This window comes from Ictalurus punctatus, chromosome 3, assembly GCF_001660625.3.
Source record: "Ictalurus punctatus breed USDA103 chromosome 3, Coco_2.0, whole genome shotgun sequence".
Classification (NCBI taxonomy): Eukaryota; Metazoa; Chordata; class Actinopteri; order Siluriformes; family Ictaluridae; genus Ictalurus; species Ictalurus punctatus.
This window is the reverse complement of record NC_030418.2, coordinates 9911038-9937811: the sequence shown is the minus strand read 5'-3', so window position 1 is coordinate 9937811 and position 26774 is coordinate 9911038. Positions and strand designations below refer to the sequence as shown.

General features: G+C 37.5%; 1 protein-coding gene across 6 annotated transcripts in view; it reads right to left on the bottom strand.

The window, feature by feature from the left end:
• The window catches only part of herc4 (HECT and RLD domain containing E3 ubiquitin protein ligase 4), an 81299-nt gene that overhangs the window by 19135 nt on the left and 35390 nt on the right, over window positions 1–26774 (bottom strand). For 3 of the 6 annotated variants that reach the window (XM_053679564.1, XM_053679565.1, XM_017463660.3), the window contains 9 exons: window positions 22081–22205; window positions 21867–21926; window positions 20540–20651; window positions 20218–20407; window positions 13644–13816; window positions 8589–8708; window positions 980–1078; window positions 721–894; window positions 111–254 (listed from right to left, as the gene is read on the bottom strand). In XM_053679564.1, coding sequence (XP_053535539.1) covers window positions 111–254; window positions 721–894; window positions 980–1078; window positions 8589–8708; window positions 13644–13816; window positions 20218–20407; window positions 20540–20651; window positions 21867–21926; window positions 22081–22205 — 1197 coding nt within the window. Of the gene's footprint in view, window positions 1–110; window positions 255–720; window positions 895–979; window positions 1079–3052; window positions 3265–8588; window positions 8709–13643; window positions 13817–20217; window positions 20408–20539; window positions 20652–20953; window positions 21181–21866; window positions 21927–22080; window positions 22206–26774 lie in introns of those variants that run through there. The other 3 variants (XM_053679566.1, XR_008396266.1, XR_008396267.1) reach the window with 3 other exon arrangements.

The following is a 26774-nucleotide window of genomic DNA, read 5'->3' as shown; positions in this document are numbered from 1 at the left end:
TACAAAACAGGAATAGATAAATCTGAGAATTATAAAATGTAGAATCTATATTCAAATCATATTTGAACTTTATTGGAGATAAATCCTATTCAAAGTGCAAGACCGATTACCTTGTCCGAAAACCAGATGAGTCTGGACTCCTTGTAATACCTGAACATGCCATATTTGGGGTCCAGAAGTTCTTTCATGATGAGGAGGAAGAATTCTTTCCTCACACCTCCAGCATCCACAGCCTCCTCTCCAACAAAGATCACCTACATACAGCAAAGAATGCATTGTTGTCTTTTTAATCTACTACTGTTTAACATCTTTTTGAACATAATGGTAAGATATTCATGTTATTAATTGTTATTATTTGGTAACAGTTTTGATCAACTAATAGACCTAAAGTCACATATTTATGAGAAAGTCCATGAGATTCCAGGTTCTGAGAGTTAGGGTCATTGGTTGAGACTGATTCAAGAGCAGTATCTGAAAGTGTGTTCTGTTCAAATATTGTATTATGGGGGCTTTGATGACTAAAGCACAACAAAAAAAATTCTGAAAGATGTTACATTTGCAACACCAGTTTGGAGTTCTAGTGTGGGCCAGGAACAACAAAGTCCATTAAGACCCTGGTTATTAGCTGTCAGTTTTAATCAAGTATATTAAATATTTTTGTTTAAAATGTAAAATATCTGTAGGAAAAAATACAAAGATAGAAGGTGATGCCACCATTACCTTTAAAGGTTTCTTGTAATCAACATTTTTGGACTTCCGCAAAACCTCCATAGTGTCCTCAACAACATTTTCTCTGCGCACCATGAGAATGAGGCACGGATTTACTGACTCCACCATGCCACCAGGCAGGAATAAAGAGCTGAAGTTCTGTCTTTCTGCTTGATCCACAGCCATCTGATCAAAAACAACTGACTTGTGAAGAAGTTGAGGAAAATTCAGGACTGGTAGGGCTCCTGAGGAGGTTATCTACTGGACTCACCTGCATCTGGATAACAGCATCAGTTTGAAGCAGCGTGGTCTTTGCCTGAGCATCAAATACAAATGGGAATTTGCACAGGGTGACCTGAGAGTCCATGGCCTGGCAGAAAGATTAGGAAAAAAATACTTTAGTTAAGAGTTAATGAATGTTGTCTGTCTTGTAAGCTTCATATTCATGTTAACTTGAAAGTACAAATTCGCCCCCATGTAACTTTTTTGTTGCTTCCTGTGGGATCCCAGGCCTGATGCAAACAACAAAACACATGAAGTGTGAGAACTATTCATATTTGTATCCATTTAAAACACATTATCTGTTCAGTCCAAATGATGTATTTGTATTTGGTTACATCCTTTAGTTTACAGCTAATAAGTACATTAAAATTGAGATATTGCTTGTTTTTTAAATTATGCAAATGAATTTAGCTAAAAATGTTTCACATCTTACTTAAAAGCTAGCAATCTTTAATATTCAACATGATGTTCCAGTTGAGTTATCTGATGAGGCATTCAAAAATAATGAAATTAAACATTTCTACATAAATAAATACTATAAATAGCAGTAAAAAGCAATAAAATATAGTAAATATTGGTGATAAACCTTTGCTTTAAAAATAAAAGCAGTATTCTCGGGTATAAGTTGTGCAGTTTTACAAAAGATATTAGCTAGTAAGTTTTACTGAGCATTTTGGAGAATCTGCTACAGTTCTTAATAGTTTTTTTTCCATCTTAAAAGTTTTACTGACATACAATTTTTTTTTTTAAATATAAAATGTTTTCGTACTGACTCAATAACAGATGCCTTGAAATATTACTATGTATAAAATAAAATGGAGTGCTTTTGCACATTACCTACACTGTTTAAAAAAAACAACCCCAAAACACTCAAATGATTAATGGTGGTAACAGCTGGTAGGCTTCATATCTATCCCAGTTTCCAAGTTGATCAATCCCATGCTGAGAACTAATTAAAACATGTCTTATACTCAATATTTTTGTGATTGCAATAGCAATTGGTGGCATTCTGATTTTTTGCACATTTCTGCACAAAATCAACTGCCTTGCACTAAATACTTTTCTCTTAGTCAGCAAATCACCACCAGGGTAGCAAACCCCAGAAGTAAACAGTTTGAGAGCGATGATAGTCCAGAGATTTATTATGCTTAAATACATGCAACATACAGTGGGGGAAATAAATATTGGACAACATAGTGTCAACATTTCATTCAGTAACTATATTTCCAATGAAGCTATTCAAATGAAATTTTCACCAGACATCAGTATTAACTCAAGAAATCTGGAAATATAACGAATTCACATCATTAAAGTCCATAAATAAAGTTGTGTGTGATAATGTGGAATGACACAGGAAAAAAAATAAAATATTGCACACGCTAAGAAAAAGCAGTTCTCCAAAGCAAGGTAAGGCAAGGAACCAGCTGAAATCCCTAAGTAATTATACCCCTTATTTGTGCAAATTAAATCAGCTGGGTTAGTAAATTGATGGTCTATAAAAAGGCTTTTTGTTACCAGGGTGTCACACAAGAAACATCTCATGATGGGCAAAAGCAAAAGAACTCTCCCAAGACCTTCAGAACTTTATTGTTGCAAATCATATTGAAGGAATCTGATAGACATATTTAAAAATTTCGGAATTCTTCAGTAAGCACCATTGGGGCCATTATCCGCAAGTGGAAGCAACATCACTCGGTCATCAACAGGCCACACATAGGAGCTCCTCGCAATATTTCTGACCAGGGAGTCAGAAGAGTAACCCAAGAGCCAACGACCATTCAGAAAGATCTCCAGAAATACTTGGTAGCAGGTGCCATCGTCAGAGAAAATAATAGGCAAAATGTACTCCACTGCTCACGCTCACCCAGCAAGACTCCATTATTAAAGAAAAGGCATGTCAAAGCTTGTTTAAAGTTTTCTACAACTCATTTGGACAAGCCTATGAAATACAGGGAGAGTGTAGTCTGGTCAGACGAGAGGAAAATTTAACTTTTTGGCCGTCATACTACACACCATGTTTGGAGAAGAAATGGCACTGCACATCACCCTAAAAACACTATACCAACAGTGAAGTTTGGAGGTGGAAGCATCATGGTGTGGGGCTGTTTTTCGTCGCTTGGTACTGGCAGACTTCATATAATTGAAGGAACGATGAATGGAGCCCTTTACTGGGAGATTCTAGAGAAGAATCTGCTGCCATCCACCAGGATGATGATGAGACGTGGGTGGACCGTCCAGCAGGGCAACGATCCAAAGCATACTGCAAAGGAAACTCTTAATTGGTTTCAGAGAAAAAAAATAAATAAATCAAGGCGTTAGAATGGCCCAGTCAATAACCTGACTTGAATCCAATTCAACAAGATTTAAAGACAACATGTTTAGAAAAATAGGCGAAAATCACACCTGAGTAATGCGGCCAATTAATTTCTTAACACAGGAAACATCTTGAAGCGGTCATTACAAACAAAGGCTTGTCCACTAAGTATTAAATAAATTTCCGAAAGAGTGTTCAATACATTTTCCTGTCTCATTACACTTTATTACACACAGCTTCATTTATGGACTTTAATGTTGTGAATTCTTTATATTTCCAGATTTCTTGAGTTAATACTGATGTTTAGTGAAAATTTCATGTGAATAGCCTCTTTGGAAATATATTTACTGAAACAAAAATGTTGACCCATCAAATACATATTTCCCCCACTGTATACAGTTTGGAAAGCTTTCTATGCCAAGTGAATAAAAAAAGTAAAAACAAAAGTGCTGTTCACATCTTAATGTGCACTTCTGTTTGGTATTGGTTTGTGGTGTATATAATGCAGGTTATCGAAAGAATGGGTTTTTTTTTTTTTTTTTTTTAATAAAGAATTTTAAAAAATAATTATTTTTTTTAGGGTTTTGCCCATATAATTAAGAGCATAGAACTTGAGTTATGGTAAAACACAGTCACTGATCTCAAATGGAAGTTGGTCTCTATTAAAATACAAAATTAAATGTTTGTAAAAGTTTTTTAAAAAAAGCATCGCCGTCATTATGTGAATGTTAATGAACTGTCAAAGTGTGAAATACAGTAGTACCAATGCATAAAACAATCAAATCATAACTATACAGAATTTTAGTGTCTGATAATGGATTTACTTACTAATATCAAATCTCTGAATCAGCTCTCTTCATTTTAACACCCTTATACTTGGAATATAACCTTTACATTATGTGTATAGTTGCAGTATACCCTCATCAAGGACTTTACTAGGAACACCTGTACACCTACACATTCATGCAATTATCTAATTAGCCAAATGTGAGGCACTAGTACAATGAATAAAATCATGCAAGCGTGATCCAGCAGCTTCAGGTAATGTTCACACCAATCATAAGAATGAGGAAGAAAATGTGATCTCAGTGATTCTGACCGCGGCATGATTGTTGGCGCCATGCAGGTTTGAGTATTTCAATAATTTGTTAATCTCCTGGGATTTTCACACACAAGAGTCCTCTAGAGCTTACTCAGAATGGTGCAATTATATATATATATATATATATATATATATATATATATATATATATATATATATATATATATATATATATATATATATATGATAATATGATAAATAAATAAATAAATAAATAAATAATAATAAAAAAACATCCAGTGAGCAGCAGTTCTGCATACAAAAACTCCTTGTTGATGAGAGTTCAATGGAGAATGGCCAGACTGGTTCAAGCTGACAGAAAGGCTACAGTAACTCAGATAACCACACTGTACAATTGTGGTGAGCACTTTGGGTTCCAAAAACTCTGCCTACTCTGATGAATCTCGATTTCTGCTAAAGCACAAAGATGGGAGGGTCAGAATTTGGTGCCAAAAGCATGAATCCATGGAACTATGGATCTTCTAATAGCTACATCCAGCAAGATAATGCACCATATCACAAAGTAAAAGTAATTTCAAACTGTTTCATGAAAATGACAATGAGTTCAATGTGTTTCAGTGGCTTTTCCTGTAATCAGCTCTGAACCTAATAGAAGACCTTTTTGGGATGTTGCACCTGAAAAATCATGAATTTCATGAACTGTGTGATCATGTCAACATGGACTAGAATCTCAAAGAAATGTTTCCAACATCTTGTAGTATACATGCCCCAAAGAATTTAGGCTGTTTCGAGAGCAAAGGGAGGCCCTACTCAGTATTAATATAGTGTTCAGTGAGTAGTGCAATGTGTAGTCAGTTAGATAACTGTAACAAGTTGCAAATTCTAATTCATTTGTATTTTCAAAAGGCCTATGCATAATAACAAACCACACAGTGGAATAGAGGCTACATCAATAATCTTGCAGTTTTCTAATTAAAGTATTTAAACAAGTTACATGTATATTATATAGGTAGAGTGTAAGAATTCTCTAAATATAAGCTGTCTGTTTCACTGGATGCATTTTCTTGTCTCCTCTGTATGGAATCAATGTTTGCCTTATTTATGAATTTGCTATAGAATTCACTGTGGAATCCAATGTTAGCTGATGCACCCTAAAGCCTATCAGACATATTTAATCAGTGCATTTTTGGCAACTACAATTTCTAAAGTGTTATGGTCCAACCACTGTTGTGAACAGAGATTAAACTTTTATCTGTAAAAGTGGTTACAAGGCCAGTTGTATCTGAGGCTAAATGCATGCAGCACTTCATATTAGATTCTTATTCATGCTAATATTTCCACAGATTTCTTTTCAGACATGTAACAAAAATGCTTGACTGAGCACACACATTTGGGCACAGTGAGACAATACTTTATATAGGTACAGGTACACACTCTGTAGGGAGAGTCTACCTGTTAACCTGCTTCACTTTTCAGATCATCACTTTGTACACACTAGCCATTCCTGGCCTGCATATCACAAACTATACATTACACTCCCTCACCTTCCTCAACCTCCACTATAGTGCTACTTAATCTCTAGATTTTGGCATCCTAACAGCTCACACCTTGACTTCTCCTACACTTCAATCAACTACCAATATTTTATCATCACTTTTTTCCTTTTCATTTCCATTAACCTCCTCTGCCCTCTATCTTCCAGACCAATTATGTCTTCTCACACTGCTCCTTGGCTGTCAGATGTGCCAGTCAGACAAAATTAACAGCTAAGAGAAACTGGAGGAAATTAGAACTTGATGGTGATCTCTCATACTGGTGTCTTTTGTCAAAGCTCTCCTATGATGTGCCTACTGCTAAGGCATTTTTCTACAAGGGAAAACTGGAAGCATCAGCACCACACAAGCTCCATAGCAGTTTTTCCTTCACTTATTAACCCCCATCCTCCTTCACAGCTGATTGTTTTTGCCACACTCTTTGATAAAAGAATGAGCTAAACCTGCCTATATTTCCCTCCTACCACATTCCCTATTCCCACACTACACAACTCTTCCCCCATCTCCTTAACACATTTTACCTCTTTCTCCAGCAGAGATGCAGCAATCAGAAGATATTATCTAGTCCAGCAAACCTACCACTTGCTCATTGAATGTCATTCTTTTCACAAAGCCATCTCAAAAGATCTCATTCATCACTTCACCATAGTAAATGACTCCATAACATCTGTACTGACTGCCCTCAAGACCTTTATCAAGCTGACTCAACAAAAGCAGAAAACCATATCGGATTCCACTCCTGTCAGGAATTCGGGGCTAAACAGGCTCATTGAAATGAGATGGTCCAAGAGTGGTTCCAACTGACAGGAATGTTCTTCCAGTTTGGCCATTTTTCTCAGACTTCTTTTATTAACAAAGTGTTTATGCAAATAGAACTGATTTTGGTTTTCCTCACAATTTTGTTTTAACACTAGAGACTGTTGTGTGTGGAAAAAAAAACCAGGAGATAAGCAGTTTCTGAAATACTCCAACCAGCCTGCCGGACAACAACCATGCCACAATCAATGAGATCACACTTCCTCAATTTAGATGTATGAAGAGAAGCTTTTGACATGTATCTGCATGATGTTATACACTGTACTGCTGCAACATTAATGACCGATAGGATAATTGCATGAATCAGCAGGTGCACATTAGTCCAGGATTGAGAAGCTTTGTGTTAGTACAGAACCCCTCTATTAGTTAAGGGAATCATAAAACTGATTATGCAAAGCTGTGCTGATGTCCAGCATAAGAAAGTGTCCTTGTCTGATATTTCTTAATTCATGTTGAGCTGCTTTTTGCTCCCATCAGAATAATTCATGTTGATTATAATGCACCATAAAATAAAATCAGCATTATAATTTTAATTTACTTTTGAATAAATTTCAAATGAAAACTTGAGTTATATCAATAAAATGTACTTATACCACAGTGCTGTTGAATTATCAAATTTGATTAATGAGAAAGTGTTAATTTTCTATAACAGCATAGCTCTGACAATAGTGCCGGCTATCACAGGTTTGTATTAATGCACTCAGAGTAACATGTTATTTTTTTCTATGGTAACAGCACAGGAACTTTGATGACAACTTGTGATTTATGTTAGGACACATTACACATCTGCATCATTGATTATTTTCCTATAACTGCACACTGGATCATGTTTTATTCCTTACTTATTTATGACCTCTGCATATCATATTTCAAACATTCTAATGCCTATTTCACCTGTGCAGAGTCTGTGTGAAAGTCTACAACTAAGAGTACAGTTAGAGCAGAGGTACCAAGCTCCAATCCAGCCTGGAACACAACAGTATTCTTGTGAGCCTTTGAAGAGCCATAACAAAATTTCTAAATTGTTTAATGCATAATTCTATTGATTGACCCCAATATCCTAGGCCCTAGAAGAGGAAGAGCATGTTACTAGAATAAAAAAGGCTAACAGAATATACTCAGCAGTATAAACTATTAGGTGCTAACATTTCTTATACTAATTAAAGTTTATTTTCAAAATATAAATTAGGGGTCTCATACAGATTAAATTAGCATGTTGTTCTGTGGGTTTGTCGACTAGTTGGAAGTGGTGAAAAAACATGGCAGATGTTAAAGAAATGCAGGCAGACAGAAAAGTTAAATGTAATATTTCAAACATAAAAATATTTCTACAGTGAACTGCATATTGTGTAAGGTTACATTAGGAAAATATTTACTTTATGGGAACATTTTCACTTTGATATCCTTTTGTATGAAGTGTCCTGCACTAATCAGTTATTGTTTTCTACATGGAAAAGACAACTAACTGACTAGATACACTACCTGCTACACTGCACCAAGTCAGCGTCACTGCTGTGCCACAAAACACCCAAAAAAATCTGTCCATTGATGTTCCTATGGTAGAGTTTTTGGTTCACTGATGTACAAGAGACACTGAGCTGATGCTGAGATACTGAGACATTATGCATAGCAGCAGATGGACTACAGTCAGTAATTGTTTACCTATATGTTAGAAGGATAAAATGTCAATGACTGTAAAATGGCAGGATAAAATGGCAATGAATCTAGGCATAATTTAGGTGTATCTAATAATGTGGCTTTGGGCATAGTAGTACTCCATAGAAACCAAAATTTCTGTATCATGTCTTTGCATACATGGTTATCACGTGATGAAAAGAAAACAAGAACTTACCATGGAGAACATCTGATGCTGGATCCATGTAACATAATCACTCCTGATGTCAACAAGGTCTTCCAGTTCATGTATATAAAACTTGTCATACTGAATAATTTGGCCAGCTCGCTCATTTACCTGCAATTTTAATATGACATGCTTTATGGGATTATGGTGTAAATTATATTTAGACATTAGATTCGGAAAGAATGTATACAGCATACAGTTTTGGATATCTAGGAGCCAAGCAGTTCTATCACTATAATTTGACTCACATCTTAAACAAGAAAACCATTCATGCATGTCTGTTATGTCTCAAACATATTAAAAAATAAATGTAAATTCATGTTTTGTCATCATGATTAGTGGTTGACTGATATGGGTTTTTCAGTGGAAGATGGTGACATTCACTGAGAAGTGAGGCCGCTGGCAAATATGATGCCCATTTATCCTCAGAAACAGAAACAATATAGTAACAAATGAAAATAGCATACATTTGCTTAACTTTTTAATATTTCTGCTGCAGTAAAATAATTTCTGTTTCACTAAACATCACTCATGCACCAGCATTTATTTTTTTTGTTTCAATCAGCACAAATTGAACGATTAAGGTTAAATATTCAGAGTGCAATGTACAGTGGAATTTTCTATATTTCTGCATAAATATGACCTAAAACATCATCAGATTTTCACACAAATACTCAAAATAGATAAACAGAACCCAATTAAACAAATGAGACAAAAATATTACACTTGGCACATTTCTTTATTGATGAAAATCCAATCCAAGGGCCAATATTACAATATTCTGTGAGTGGCAAAAATATGTGAACCTTTGCTTTCAGTATCCGGTGTGACCTCCTTGTGCAGTAATAACTTCAACTAAATGTTTCCAATAACTGTCCATGAACTGAAATCAGCCCTGATTCAGTTCATGGACAGAGGTCCTGACATTTTCCTTTAGAATTCAGTGGTATAAATCAGAATTAATTGTTCCATCAATGATGGCAAGTCACCCTGACCCAGATGCAGCCCAAACCATGATACTACTACCATCATATTTCACAGATGCAGTGTTTATCTTTCTCCAAACTAGGGTTGTCACGATATAATAATCACATCTTACAATACTATACCAGCTGAAACACCATGATACCAAGTAGTATTACGATACCACACAATATAGTGTTAGTTCATAATTCAAATATACAAAATGAAACAAATTTACAGAAATACATAGATATAAATATGGATACGTTATTCATGAGAATGAATAACTGGCTATTAGGAAAACTCAAGAATAATCATACAGTTGGCAAGCAACTAATTCAATGTGCCACATATTTCATCTGTTTTTCCCTACAGCAATGGAATCATGCAAATGGAAATTGTCCTCAGAGTACTAAGAAGGAACACAACATAAATAACTGAATTTAGAAATTAACTACCAAAGCTCGCTTACAATAATAATAATTTTTTAAAAAATCACCAATTTTTTTTTTCCGTTTCTGCTGTCAGACAACGGAACGAGTATGAAATAGTGACTGAAAGGTGGCCCATTAAGATTACATGTTAACCAACAGTCACTTCCAAGCCATTTCCAAGCTGCTGCCCTGCACTGTCAAAATCCTCATTTTATAACCACAACGTCGTCTGACAAAATCACCATACACATAAGTTAAAGACAATGGCTGTGCTGTGATGTCAGCTAAATTTACATGTAAAATGATTGCCGCAGAGAGAAGCTGCTCCTCTCTGCCACTCACTGAACAGAGTAGCCGCAGAGAGAGAGGTGTGAAAGCAGGACCTCGCACTCGTGGGGCAGTACTGGCCACTTTCTTCTACAGAAAGTAGTTAAGATTTGCCCAAAAAGTCACTAGATTTGTTGCTAAGTGCTTTTTGAGGGGAAAAAGGGTTAAAGTCAAAATTAGTGAGTGAACAGTGGGAGGAGATTGAGGGGCTGCAGCGGGGAGTCATTTTAAGTGAAAATTGTATTCGTAGTACTGGTATACACTGCAACCCTACAACAAACATAACGCTTCTACTTTAAACCAAAAGTTCTGTTGCAGAAATGTGCAACCGTCCCTCAACAAATTCTTTGTAAAATCTGTATTTCCTTGTAATACAGCACTTAGTATTCATTTGACAGTTTTATTCCACTCTTACATGCAAAAATGCTCCAAATCTAACAAATTGCGAGGGGACCTCTTGTGCACAGCCTTCAAATCATTAAACAGGTTTTCAATAGGATTTAGACCTGGGCTCTGAGTGAGCCATCTCAAAATGTTGATTTTCTTCTGTTCTTGCAAAAAATATTTTGCCATCTTTTTGCTCATTGGGCACCAATGCCTATTCAAGGGTTCTCATAGTATTCACAATAGTTTTTCCTGCTAACGCTATCTTCAGGTGGAAACACCTTATGTGATTTCTCATATCAGTTATGTTGCAAAGTATTTAATTTTGGCATAAAAGGTCTTGAAAATGGCAAAGGTTTTGGCAACCCTTTCACTGCTGGTCTAATAAACCAAAGGTATTCCCAAAAAAACACCCAAAATGTTGTCAAATAACAGCTTTTTAAAAAAAATAAGGTGCTGGTTAGACTACTTGCTGCAAACGTTCTTTACTACTTGCCTTTTCCAACAACATATCTCCCTTTCTATCTACACACACACACATTATAATTTTATATATATATATATATATATATATATATATATATATATATATATATATATATATATATATATATATATATATATATATATATATATATATATGTGTGTGTGTGTGTGTGTGTGTGTGTGTGTGTGTGTGTGTGTGTGTGTATACGCATACACACACACACACTCTCTCTTTTCCTATATATACATATACAGTATCTCACAAATGTGAGTACACCCCTCACATTTTTGTAAATATTTGATTATGTATCTTTTCATGTGACAACACTGAAGAAATGACACTTTGCTACAATGTAAAAGTAGTGAGTGTACAGCTTGTGTAACAGTATAAATTTGCTGTCCACTCAAAATAACTCAACACAAAGTTATGTGCAATAAAGTGGAATGACATAGGAAAAAAGTATTGAACACACTAACTGAACTTTATTCAGTACTAAGTGGAGAAGCTTTTGTTTGTAATGAGAGCTTCAAGACGCTTGCTGTATGAAGAAATTAATCGGCTGCAGTATTCAGGTGTGATTTTGGCCCATTCTTCTAACACATTTTCTTTAAATCTTGTTCAATTGGATTCTAGTCAGGTGATTGACTGGGCCATTCCAACACTTTTTTTTATTTATTTATCTGAAACCAATTGAGATTTTCCATTGCTGAATGCTTTGGATTGTTGTCCTGCTGGAAAATCCACCCAGATCTCATCATCATCCTGATGGATGGCTGCAGATTCTTCTCAAGAATTGGTTGGTATAATGTTTTAAGGGTGATGTGCAGTGCCATTTCATCACCAAATATGGTGTAGTAGTATGACAGACTACACTCTCCCAGTATTTCATAGGCTTGTCTAAAGGAGTTATAGCAAACTTTAAACACAAGCTTCGACATGCCTTTTCTTTAGTGATTGAGTCTTGCGAAGTGAGCGTGCATAGAGGCCATGGCGGTGGAGTGCAATATAGTTTTCTCTGTGATGGCACCTGCTGCCTCAAAGTGTTTCTGGAGCTCTTTCTGACTGGTCCTTAGCTCTTGGGCTACTCTTCTGACTCCCTGGTCAGAAATCTTGCGAGGAGCTCTTGTGTGTAACCGGGTGATGACAGAGTGATGTAGCTTCCACTTGCAGATAATGGCCCCAATGGTGCTTACCGAAGATTAAGAAGTTTTGAAATACGTCTGTCAGATTCCATCAATATGTTTTGCAACAGTAAGGTTGCGAAGGTCTTGGGAGAGCTCTTTGCTTTTACCCATCATGAGAGGTTTCTTGTGTGACACCTTGGTAATGAAAAGCCTTTTTATAGACCATCGATTTACTAACCCAGCTGATATTAATTTGCAGAGATAGGAGTTATAATTACTTTCTAACTACTTACGGACTTCAGCTCGTTGCCTTCCCTTCCCTTGGAGAACTGCCTTTTCTTAGCATGTTCTTTTTACTTTTTTCCTATGTCATTCCACTTTATTACACAACTTTATTTATGGACTTTAATGTTGTGAATTCTTTATATTTCCAGATTTCTTGAGTTAATACTTTCTTGAGTCTGGTGAAAATTTCATGTGAATAACATCATTGGAAATATATTTACTGAAAAAAAATGTTGGTGTGTTCAATACTCATTTCCCCCACTGTATATATAACTGTAGTGCTCCTTAATTTTCGGTGTTTTTTTTTTTTTTTTTTTGGAAGCACCAGTGCTACCAATAAAGTTAATTTCAAGCCCTGTGACCCAAAACAATACTTGTATAACCATTTAGAATATTGAAAGCTGCCTTTTTCTTAAAGGACACGTTTTTTTTTCCCTTTAGTCATTAAATTCCAGATACATCATTTTCAAATAGTATTTTAATTATGTTGAAGCATCTTTTGATTTTATTACACTACTCATTAGTTTTGGGTAAGAGTCTGTCAGCATGGAACATCTAGGCTTGTCAATATTTTCCCCACTCTTTCTTGCAAAAACACTATATCCATCAAATTGCCTGTGCACAGCCTGCTTCAGATCAACCCACAGATATTTATTTGGATTCAGGTCTGGGCTCTAGCTAGGTCATTCCTTTGTTGACTTGGATGTATGCTTTGTCATGCTGAAAGTTAAAATTCCTTTTCATTATAAGCTTACTAGCAGACAGCTGAATGTTTTGCACTAATATCAACTGGTATTTGTACCATGTATTCATGGTACATTCAAGAGGGGAAGTTACCAAAAATCATAAAGCCATGCTGGAATGGTTCCAGGCCAAGCTGATTTTAAGGGGTTAGGCAGGGGCTTAACTCGTCAACAAAACAGGAATAACTATCCTCATGACTTAAGTTGCCAACTCTGAATATAGCCTAATGAGTCTTATTCAGGACAGGTTCATGTCATGCTTTGTGTTGTACTCAAGGTTTCTCACTCAAAATACTTACAGTGTGCAGAATCTCCAGAAATTTCAAACAGGTACTGAGGAAGCAGGTAAATGTCCTGTGCTCAGATGGTGAAATTCCCATCTTCTGCATCCGGAGCAGATACACAATCACCTCTTTATACAATTCCACTAGTCCTTGAAACACTGCTGGATCAAGGCAAGACCACCAATTACCTTGGGGAAAAAGATGACAACATAGGGAGAGAAATCAGTCCCATATTTATTTATTTTTTTAAACAAATGTGTCCTTTATGATAATAAGTATGAAGAGTTCAGAAACCAATAACAGGAGAAACAGCAAAAAATGCTAAGAAATTAAATGAATTAGTTGGATTTTGTCTTTTGGTATTCTTGCTACCATTATGAATATTTTGGTTTTAATGAAAAAGTTAGTGGCTAACTAATCAGTCCCTAGCACAAAAGGTAATTGGAATTAGTTAACTCACATTTATTCACTTTTGTTGGTTAAACAATGAGATTTTGCACTTTGTTTTACTTTGACTGTAAGAAATAAACCATGTGCCAGTGTTCTGCAATCTCTTTGTTCAAAATTTTGTGTTGAACAAATACTGCTTAACACTGTGCTGCACACACACAGGATATATTCAACTTTTTCCTTGTATTGTTTTAATTATCATTTCTTATACAGCATCTACTACAGAAGTTGCAAACCTAGCTTTGTTGTACATGTGCAATGACAAAGATATTCTATATTCTGTTGAGAATAGTGGAGTCCTTTTTAATGGAAGCAGCACATATTACTCTGTACATGTGTACTGGTACTCTGCATTGTCTTTGCCATTTCTCAGGTTCTATAGGGTAATGTGTTTACGGTGTGGAAAATAATCAGGAAAAATTTTTTTATTTCATATTAGATTTTTCTATACTGCATATAATCAATTTTATATTGTTTGCCTTAATGTGACTCAAAAAGGAATGCTGAACATGAGAAAAACACGTTCAATGTTATCAAATGGCCTTAAGTCCTAGGATTTCGAGCAGAGCGGTGCACATCACTATCAGAAGAAGAGTGGCACAAACACATTTCATCGCCAAGGCAAGCATGAGTATGTTGGTCTTATAAATTTAGTTTGTACCAGGCTATTCAGAGGACTACTTATGATGAAGAGAAGTAAAAGCCTTGATAAATTAACAGGCAGAACTCACAGTGTGTCAAATATTAATAAGGAGGGAAGTTGAGAGATCTAGGTCAGCCTGATCTGGTGCAGTCTCACCTGCCTTGCTTGTTTTAGATAACATAAAAGGCAAATGGGTGATCTAAAGGGATGGGGATGCATCTAGTGACAGTAAAAATAATTAGAGTGAGTAATACACATTAGAATTAACCAGTTAGAGAAGAAAAATATGTCCCATCCTTGAGACTTTTAAGATCATGCACTATGGCCTGCTCTTCAGTGATCGCTCTCAAGACCAACCTCCTTTATTGCTTGGGTTTTCCTTTGTAATATAGTTTCTTGCTGATTTCAAGACATTTTGGTTTTCTTACTTATACTTGAACCCTATGTGTGAGACAGGACAACTGTCAGCAGGGACAATTTAAAAGGATTCAGGGACAATGTTCCTTTTACACAGTCAAATGCATATTAACTGTGATGGAATTTTAAAGGACCACTAAGTAATTGGGCACTTGGGTGCTTAGCTGTTCCATGGCCAGGTGCGTGTTAATTCATCATTATTTCACTTACAAGTAAGCAAATAAAAGGTCTAGACATATTTTTAAGCATGGTATTTGCATTTCTAAGCTGTTGCTGTTAATTCTCAAAATAAAGGCCAAAGAGCAGTCACTGCCAGGAAAGCAGTCAACATTAGGCCAAATAAATCAAAACAAATACATTAGAGAGATAGCAAAACATTAGGTACGCCCAAATCAACCTGTCAGAAACACCTTAAGTCCGAATGACCACAAAAACAACTATGGTGGATAACGGAAGAATTCTTTTCTTGGTGAAGAAAAAATGCTTTGCAATAGTTGGCCAGATCAAGAACAACACAGAAGTAGTTTCAAAGTCAAGAATCAAGAATCAAGAGAAGCCTTTACCAGAATAAATACAGAGGGTTTACCACAAACTGAAAACCACTGGTAAGTCTCAAAAACAGGAAGACTAGATCAGAGTGCAAAATTATCTTTAAATAAATAAATAAGAAATAAAGAAAGGCCACTGCAGTTCTGGAACAACATCGTATAAACAGATGAGACACAGGTCTTATACCATCTTAAGCTTACTAGCAGACAGCTGTATATTTTGCACTAATATCAACTGGTATTTGTAGCTATTAATGATTCCCTCCACCTTGATAAAGCGCCAGTTCTGGCTGAAGAAAACCAGCCCTAAACATGATGCTGCCACCACCATGTTTCACCATGGGTATGGTGTTCTTTGGGTGAGATTTTTGCAGTTTTTGGTGCCAAACATATCTTTTAGAATTATGGCATTATTAGAATTTAGGAATTGGTCTCATCAGATCACTACACATTTTGCCATATGGTTTGGGGTGGCTTTTGTAAATAAGGGCTTCTGTCTAGCCTCACTACCCCAAAACCCAAACATGTGAAGAATACAAGAGATTGTTGTCACATGCAGAGAGTAATTGGTACTTGTAAGATATTTCTACAGCTTCTTTAATGTTGCCAAAGGTCTTTTGTCAGCCTCGCTGGTGAGTTTTTGTCTTGTCCTTTTGTAAATTTTGGAAGGACATTCTGTTCTTGGTAACATCACCATGGTGCCCCATTTTCACCAATTGTTGATGATGACTTTCACAGTGGTCCATGGCACATCTAATGTTTTAGAAATTCTTTTATACCCCTCTACTGATTGATACCTTTTGACAAGTGAGACAACATACATGCGTTGTAAGCTCTTTGCGGACCATGGCATCAGCAGTCATATAAAACAAAGATGAGATCAAGAAAAAAAGAAACAGCTGGTCTTTATTTTGGGTTAATCAGAATAACTAAATGGATAACACATATGATTCTTTTTTAACATGACATTGAACATGAGTGGTTCATTCTGAACACAGCCACATCCCCAATTACAAAAGAGTGTGCACACTTATGCAACCGGGTTATTATAAGTTTATTCTTCCCTAAAATGTTTTTGGTTGTTTTTCAATTAATTTTTACATGTTGTAATTTCACATTGATGGTGGAAAAAGTTCTGACATGATTTATCTTGCTTAAATATTTTTCCAATTATAAAAACTTGTCATTTTAACATGAGTGTGTAAACTTTTTATATCCATTGTATGTGTTAATCCTTACAGTCATTGCTGCCTGTCGCACCTCCAGTAATGCCTTTGGGAAAATTGATGGGTCATCAGCTAGGGATGACCATTCTTCTATGTTTTGCCCATTTTACCCCAGTACAGCTCCTGTTGGTGGAACAATGGCAGGGAGATCTTTTATCAATGCCCTGCTACGCTTGGTTGCCTGTTCCACCAATTCTTGTCCTTCCCCTGTAACCACAGCCAGAAATTGGCTCCCTTGGTCTGCTCTGCTAGCTCTTTCATGGTTGCTCAGTGCATTGCCTCAATAACTCCCATGTCCCTAAGCGGGATGCTGAAACATGGACAAAGCCAGAGCAGCCAACCACCATGGTAAAAATAGAGGTTTGTTGCACCCCAACAATAGGGATGTGTTGGTGGCATAAAATTAATTTATCATGCAGCAACAAAAGGATTCAAAACACACTGCCAACTCAACAAAGGACTTTATCAGGGGGAAAAAGTGGAAGCTTTTGACGCAATCACCAGACTTTAACCCAATTGAGCATCTATTTCAAGAGGAGACTGAAGGCAGAAACCCCTGAAACAAACAACAACTGAAAGAGGCTGCTGTAAAAACTTGGAAAAGCATCACAAAAGAAGAAACCAACAATTTGATGATGTCAATGAGTCATAGGTTTGATACAGTTATTGCAAGCAAGGGATATGCAACCAAATATTAAGTGTTATTTACACAACTTCAAGACTGAGCTGTTCCTATACTTTTGCTCACCTTAAAATTGGGTGGTTTGATACATGTATTTTCCATGTTGAGTCTGTGTTTTATGTTGTTTAACACATCTAGATGTAAATAGCAGGAAATAAAAGCTGAAATCCTAAACTCTCATCTCATATCCATTTTTTGATCTCAAACAATGAATTGGCCTTGCTGTTCCGATAGCTTCAGAGACGACTGTAGCTTTTTAGGGAGGCAGACTCTACCCTGACTGTAGCTCTGACCATCTGCCTTGCATCAATAAAGAACATCTCAAAGGATGCCAAGATACCATGGCAATTCCTAATTGCAGCTGTTGCCAGCCTGTGATGAAGTACTGATTGGCCAAACACGTTTGGTCCCTAAATTTGTTGGACACAAGGGTCTTGATGCAGTTGGGTATGTAAATGAATTCCAGGGCGAAGTCAATGAGCTGGTGAGGGACCAATCTGTAGGCATTCACAAGCTCCAGCCACACATCATGGAGCTCACCCTTCACACTTTGGATGCTCAACACAGCCTGAGAAGCCTGGTACACCCACCTTTTGACAGCTGGTGTCAATGTACGTACTGCCCATGAGATAGCTTGGTCATCCCCTTGGCCATGACAGATTACAATATTTTTCTCTTGATGTGCTATACTCCTGAACTGGTTGATGTTACTGGTGTTTTGCGCCTTAGGTATAAAGACCGCTACAACCCTTTGCCATTACGATGGAATGTGCTGGATCCTCACTGCAGTTCTCATGAGAATCCACAAGATCATTAGAACACAAGGACAATTCTTGAGGAGTGTGCTTGAGGAGCATTCCATTTGGGCCTGGTGCTGAGGATTTCCTTGTTTTTTTGTTTTTTTTTAAAAATATATTGTTGTTTTGCCCTCTGAAATGCTGCTCAAGTTCCTCATTGGTGGTTTCCAGCTTCCCACACTTCTTGTACTCCAGCAACTGTCAGGCATGTTTGAAGGGATTCTTGAAAAAACTGGCTCCATCTTTCTTTCTCTTCTTTCTTTCTGTGCTTGTGAATCCACTGTGCCCTACATTGGCTGCCAGGCTTCTGCTTCACCTCCTCCCACACCACCTTCAGTCCCACTCTTTCCTCTTCCGTCGACTTTCCCCAGCTTCTCTGGAGCTGTCAGAGAAGCGTGCCCTTCCCCTGTAACCACAGCCAGAAACTGACTCCCTTGGTCTGCTCTGCCAGCTTTTTCATGGTTGCTTGGTCCATTGCCTCAAAATGTCCCTGAGCGGGATGTTGAGATGCTGACAAAGCCAGAGCAGCCAACCTCCATGGTAAAAACAGAGGTTTGTTACACCCCAACAATAGGAACGTGTTGGTGGCATAAAGGAACTTTATCATGCAACACGATAATGATTCAGAACACATTCCCAACTCAACAAAGGACTTTATCAGATCCTCCATCCTTCTCCATCCTTTTCCTCTTGGGTCTATGCCACACTTGTGAGTAATCTTGTAGAATTATTCCCTGCACTCCTCATACAGGATATCCCCAAATGCAATGAGTTTGGTGTCCACCCTGCCACATACTGAGTGCTCCAGAATGTTGCTAAGAACAGTTTCCTGCCACTGCTGTGCTGCCACCTTGTTTGCCTGTGGTCACTTAATCAAATTTTTCTTGCTCGATTCTTTCCTTGCTGTTTGTTGGACTAGCTCAATTAGGGGACTGCTAGGTGTATCTACTCTGCACTCAAATGCCAGAGGGTTGCTCTCCACTGTCTGTATTTCTCCATCCACCAACTGCTTGCCTTCAGTGCACCCTTCAGTTCTGTGGCTTTTGCGCTAGCTTTGGGTTCCACTTCTTCACACTTCCCTTTTCTTTGGTGGACTCATGGTCCTCTGAATGTGGTCATCATCTCCCAACAACAACTGCAAGTCTGAAGGCTTCTTGTGTTGCTGTCAGTAATCGTTCCAGTAATTTCTGTGTAGTCTGCCTTGTTAGACCCATCTTCCACCTCCCCTCTCAAAGGACCTTCAGGCTATCTTCTCCTATTTCTTTTAATTTAACTTATGATAATGTTAGTTTATTGATGTGACTGTAATTATTTTGCCTTGTTGTGTTTACATATTAGGTAAACTGAGCTTTAATCCCATATATTGAGGAAAATGTAATCTTAGAGTGAGCCACCTATTGTAGCAGTGGCTTACAGCATATAAACAGCAAATTTGAACATATTATAAGCAACATGCCTGTTTTTTTTTTCTTCTTGTTGTAAATTTCAAGTAGTATTTTACTAATCAGTTAAGCATAATGAGTATACAGTTAATCTATTACTAAACAATGTCACTATTCAAAGAGAAATGGTTTGATATTAAAATTAGACTATATTAAAAAATCTGACACCTTTAATGCAAGATTGGCAAGTTTTTATAAACAATTACTTCTCTTATCACTTTAATTTCAATTCAGTTTCATTTGTATAGCACTTTTAACAGTGGACATTATCCCAAAGCAGCTTTACAGAAATATATAATTTGTCCAATCACTTGTGGTAAGAAAAATAACAAGGTGTCCCCATGACTCACCCAACATGAAAACTTGACATTGCATGATTCTTACCAAGCACTTTGAGGGGAGCACTGCTGAGGTGGATAACTGCCTTGGCAAAGGGAATGGTGAGTGTGATGTAAGTGTTGGGGTTTTTAAACAGAGGACACTCTGGAAGTATGAGGTAGAGCCTCAGTGCCTCGATGTCTGGAGGAGAGCTGCAGAGGTTGGGAATCAAATGCCTCTCCAAACTGGAAGTGATCTGCATTTTTGGGAAATAAACAGCTATCAAGTCCATGTGGATGGTACATTTATAAAATGAATGGAAAAAAAGCTCTCCTGAACATCTTGCAAATTCAGACCAATTATGTGGGCTGTTTTGTCAAAGACTCACTTGTTGTGAGATATGTGGATAATCAGGCTGGATGAGTCTGTGGAAGAGGAGGCGAGCCATGTTCATGTCCACCCCAGGACATTTGCTGCTAGTATGATAATGATCTGGATGACTGGAAAATGATTCATTACACAATACCAAACATTTAATTCAGTGGTTCAGGGTATCATAAAATTGACATGAACAGAAATGGAATTATAGATCAATTATAATAGAATTTTACATAGCCTATACCAACTATCCTAGATAAATGAGATAAATACTGGGATAGTTAGCTGAATATTCCAGCATAGAATAACTACTTATAATGTCCTTTCTTTGTACAACTAATATGTTAATGGCAAATCTGCTTGAGTTTTATAATCTGAATTCTCCATTTCATTTTGAAGCCTTAGTTATGGAAAAGTTATGCACAGGAATAACAGGATCCAAGGTTTCCCAGCAGAACATTGTCCAGAGCCTCACACTGCCTCCGTCAGCTTGCCTTCTTCCCATACTGCATTCTGGTACCATCTCTTCACCAGGTAAGCGATGCGCACACTCACACTCAGCCATCTTCATGATGATATTCATCAGACCAGACCACCTTTTTCCACTGCTTCATGGTACAGTTCTGATGCTCACGTGCCCATTGTAGGCCCCTTTGGGGGTAGACACAGGTCAGCATGGACATTCTGACCGGTCTGCAGCTACACAGCCCCATACGCAGCAAGCTGCTGTGCACTGTGTGTTCTGACACCTTTCTATCATAGCCAGCATTAACCTTTTTAGTAATCTGTGCTACAGTAGCTCTTCTGTGGGACCAGATGGGCTAGCCTTCACTCCCCATGTGCATGCAGTCTTGTGCACCCATAACCCTCTCACCATCCTTGGACTATTTTTTATAGGTACTAACCACTGCATACTGGGAACATTGTTTTGGAGATACTCTGACCCAGTCGTCTTGCAGTCACAATTTGGCCCTTGTCAGTCTCGTGCAGATCTTTATGCTTTTCCTTTTTTTATGCTTCAAACATCAACTTCAAGAACTGGTTCACTTGCTGCCCAATATATCCCACCTAACATATCCATTGTAACGAGATAATCAATGTTATTCACTTCACCTGTCAGTGGTTTTAATGTTATGGCTGATCAGTTTAAATAATACTCTTAAACAGCCACTATTCAGAGGTACAATCATTGCTGTTGACTTATAAAATTAATCAGTGACCCAAAATCAATACTGACCCATTACTAAGAAATCTCTTCCAAAAATATCTAAATTTATGGTTAAATGAAGCTAATAAATTATAGCACTATTCTGCACATTAAGAAAATCATACATTACCTTGTAGAAAGAAAGCTCCCATTTAGACAACTTGCTGAGGAGAATACATCATCAATCTCACTATAAGAAATGTCAGAAATAAGTAAATCATTTGAAAACTAGACAACACACTCAAATATAATATAAAATTACATGAACACAGAATTAACTAGATAAAGCTAGTATAAAATAAAGCTGTACTGATTTCAGCTATAATATATTGTGTATACTGTACACTGTCATTTCTGGTGCGAGTCTTCCATGACCGTGCCTCAGCCATTTTTGTATGAGGTCATCATTCAAGCTTAAGACATGCTGATTACAATGTCGCATTCGCAGATCATCTGGGGGAGAGCCATTCTTACAAAAACCAAACAAAAAAACAAACAAACACAAATTCAAGCAAATCTACACACCTTCCAGCCAAATATATTCACCAAGTTACAGTCAGGTCCATAAATATTTGGTGATGATTATTATTATTATTAATTGTGGCGGCAGGAGCATGCTTAAGCATCAGCTGTGGACTGAGAGGAGGCGGGTCGAACCAGCAGGTAACACGTGTTGATTCTCACCAGTGACTTATTAGCCCAAGTTTGGTTATGTGTGTCTTTTTGTGCATTCAGGATCTCCCATAGACACGAGCAAGAGAGAGACTGTTTGGCAGAGCTTGGTACACACGCCCGCGCACACCAAGAAGCATGAACGTGAATCTGACCGAGTGAAAGCTGCAAGTTTTGATGTTTTCTGTTGTGTTTTGAAAGTGCCCTGAAAAGTGCGGTATGAATAAACGCGAATTTCTGCATTCTGCGAGGTTATACATCATAAAAATATTTCTTAGCTGTCTTCCAAAGTATATTGGAGTACAATTTAAATAATAACTAAGAATAAAGTGCAGATTTTAGCTTTAATTTGAGTCAAGTGAACGGTGTAGGAATTAGAGCACTTTTCATAAATTAGTCCCTCGTTTTTAAGGGAGAAAGTAATTAGACAACTGTCTGCCCAGCTGTTCCATGGCCAGGTGTGTGTTATTCCCTCATTATTTCACTAGGAGCAGATAAAATATCTGGAATTGACTTCAAGTGTGGCATTTGCATGTGGAAACTGTTGCTGTTAATAAGACCATGTAAGAAAAACTTTCACAACAGTTGGCCAGATCAAGTCAACAATCAAGGGAAGAGGACAACTTCAGAGTAAATACAGTTTGTACTGTATGAACAAAATATAAAACCACTGTTAACCCTCAAAGGCCTCATTAGAAGTTAGAGGTTGGGGGTTGGTGTCATTGGTACATGTAATTACAACTTTTTTTTTTTTTTTTTTTACCCAATTAGGATGTAAATACCCTCAAATTAAAATTGAAAGTATACACTTTGAGCTCAAATTCATCATATTAATTTCAACTCCAATATATTGTGGTATAAAGCGGAAGAAAAATAACTGTCCGTGTCCAAATATTTATGGAATGCATAACCATAATCTGTCTTTCCTGACTGGTGTGCAATTTGACAAATTAAATTGTCAAATTCATATTTGTGTTCACAAAAGTATGCATGGCAAAGCCAGCAGAATGTGCAGAAAAGTGGAACAATATTAAACGGAACAAGAATGGGTATAAGCATGTAAATACTACTATACAGGGTGAGAGCAACATATTACTAATAATTTCATGAGAATAATATATATTATAAAAAAATATTATATCTACATTATACAGTCCCTTCTGAAAGTATTGGAATGGCATGCACAATAATTTCTTTTGTTATACACTAAAGACATTTAAGTTTATGATCAAAAGATGAATGAGATGGTAGATAATTTCAGCTTTTATTTCCTGATATTTACATCTAGATGTGTTAATGCATCATGAAACACTAAACTACATTTTCTGAGATTTTAACAGAGATGTTCGTTTCGCACATCTTAAAAGACAATCGAAGCATCTGTTAATTTTAATTGAAGGAGAAAGCTGGTAAATTGAGCTTTTTTCCACTATTTTTGTCTTCCTGGTTTAAAATCTCAGTCATAGGCAGTAACGTGGCAATGTACTATAGTACTTTGATGAGGTATTGGTGTCTCAAATCATTCATGAGCCTACGTGTTCTTACCCGATGAGAAGATGCTGCCTCTTAATTATTCATGACAGCACGTGGAGCTTTCCTGCAGATGTAGTAGATGAGAGAGGCATTCAAATGGGTCACAGGTGTTTGGTTCATTGGTGTAAGAGTTCAAGTGTATTTATTTTGGAGAGCTATGATAATTGGAGAAAGGTGGACTTCGGACTTGCTCATGAAAGCATTTTGCGTCTACACAATGATGCAGTATTAAGTCCCGAGGACTTTTCCATCCCAAATGAGGTATGTGTCCAATTTTTAACCATAACAGTTTTACTTGCCTTTTGAGCTAATTAAACCGCTTAAAGCTTCACAGGCCGTCGAGTGAGAGTCTGCGTTGAAGGGAAGAGTCTTCATTATGTTATTGAGTCTAATTTGAGTGATACAGACCATGTTGTGAAAACCCCTGACCGGAAACAAAAGTCTTGTGTGTGCCATGTGAATATGCCCAAGCCTTATATCTCTTGTGCTACCACAGATGTTAACTCTTCAGTTCCTGTTGTGACATCAGTAGCTGCTGCCTCTATGAGCATTCCACCATCAGAATATTCTCCTGAGGTGGATGGTCTCAGTTTAGGTAGGGCTTGTTTTCCCTGTGCTCAGTTACCAAACTCTGAATGGCTGGCAAATATCCAGTCTAAACTCGCGCACTTGTCAGAGCCAGCCCAGGGTGTTTTAATAAGTCTTTTAAGGAAATATCCATCCCCCCCCCCCCCCCTTTTTTTTTTTTAAATACCCCTTCTCATACTACTGTCCTCAGACATGACATTGATGTTGGTAATAATGCTCCAGTTAAACAAAATGCTTATAGGGTTAATCACACTAAACGTGCCATTATGAAGGAAGAAACAAACTACTTGCTTGAGAACGGTCTTGCTGTGCCTAACTGTAGTCCCTGGTGCTCGCCCTGCCTGCTAGTTCCAAAGCCTGACAAAAGCTATAGGTTCTGCACAGATTATAGAAAAGTCAATGCTTTAACTAAAGCGGACTCATTTCTCCTCCCAACAACGGGAGATTGTGTTGACTGAATCGGTAATGCAAATTTTTTCACAAAACGGGATCTTCAAAAAGGGTTACTGGCAGGTTCCACTCACCCCATGTGCATCTGAGATTTTTGCTTTCGCTACACTAGACAGGCTCCTCCAATATACGGTCATGGCTTTTGGTCTGAAAAAAATGCTCATCTACATTTCAGCGGCTAATGGCACAGGTATTGGGAGATGTAGATAATTCTGAAGCCTACCTCGATGATGTGGTCATTTTTACAGACACCTATGATAGTCATATTTGTGTGTTAGCCCATGTGTTTGCTCGTCTCCAGACAGCCTCTCTCACTCTGAACGTCACAAAATGTGAGTTTGGTCATGCCACCGTAACCTACCTCGGTAAACAGGTTGGACATGGTACTGTTCGCCCACTGGATGCTAAAATTAAGTCCATTGCCACTTATCCTGCGCCCAAGACTAAAAGAGATCTTCAACACTTTCTTGGGATGGCTGGGTACTATAGGAGTTTTTGTAAGAACTTTTCGGATGTTGTGTTGCCTCTCACAAATCTCCTTCGTAACTCAGTTTCTTTTGTGTGGTCTTCTAGCTGTAAGGCTGCTTTTGAAGCTGTTAAGATGTTATGTAGTGCACCTGTTCTTTCTGCTCCATCTTTTGCGAAGCCTTTCAAACTTAAAGTAGATGCCAGTGGTAGTGGTACTGGCGCCGGTGCTGTCTTGATTCAGGAAGATGCTCATGGCTCATGTCACCCTGTTAGCTTCGTTTCTCATAATGTTAACTGTCATCAGTTGAATTAGAGCACTATTGAGAAGGATATGTATATATTATTTTGTTAATTAACACACTAATAGTCGCCTCTGTGAATAGTGCATGGTTAAGAGTGGTTAGTAGGAAGACGGCGCCGTTTATGTTGATTCTTCTTTTCTCCTGGTTTTGGGTAAGTTAGGGAGTGAAGGAAGATGGTGTATTTTTCTTTTCTTCTCTTGTAGTTTAGTTAGTTTTCTTTCTACACAGTTAGAGGGTATTTTTGTTTATTATTTTGGCCTGGCCAGCTTCTGAAGGGAAAACCACTAGATATATAAAAGGTGTTAAGTTTAGAGAATAAAAAAAAAAAAAGCAAAGCAAACGCAATCCTGGTCTCGCCAACCCTTTTTTACCCCCTTTATTTTATTGTATATTACGACCCGGTCTAGGTCAGGCCGCAACAATTTTTATTTGTGAAAAGCTCAGGCCTATTAGCTATCTACCATTCTGACACTTCTCCTATCCGCATTGCCGCTGGTTTTGTTTTATGTTTTCCACCATAGTCACGCCAGGGGCTAATGGTTCAAATTGATAGGGCAGAGGACCTGCACAATCTATTGTGTCTCCATTTAGCCCTGGGGATTCAGGAGGAGAGAAGTCCTCTGCCTCATCTGCAAACTTTGTCACTATACATCTTTATTGTGTGTTCTGAAGGCTCACCCCCTCTTCCTCCCATGCCTTTCCCTACCATGCCCACTCCCCCTCCATTCTTCGCACAGCCATCCACACCCATTTAAGCTGCACTGTTCAAAAACATTGAGAGGTAGACTTGAGCTGAAAGAGGGAGGTTTCATTACCCTTTAATGTAATGTGGGCAGCAAGAAACAACAGCTATCAAACAGCTGCTGTGTCATTTGATGCCAAGAAGGTATTTGATTGTGTCAATTTGCCTTATCTGTTTGCAACATTAAAATCCTTTGGAGTTGGTCAAATATTTGTAAATTAGGTGAAGCTTCTAAACAAACATCCAGAGGCTGCTGTTCAAACTAATGGCATTATCTCTCCGG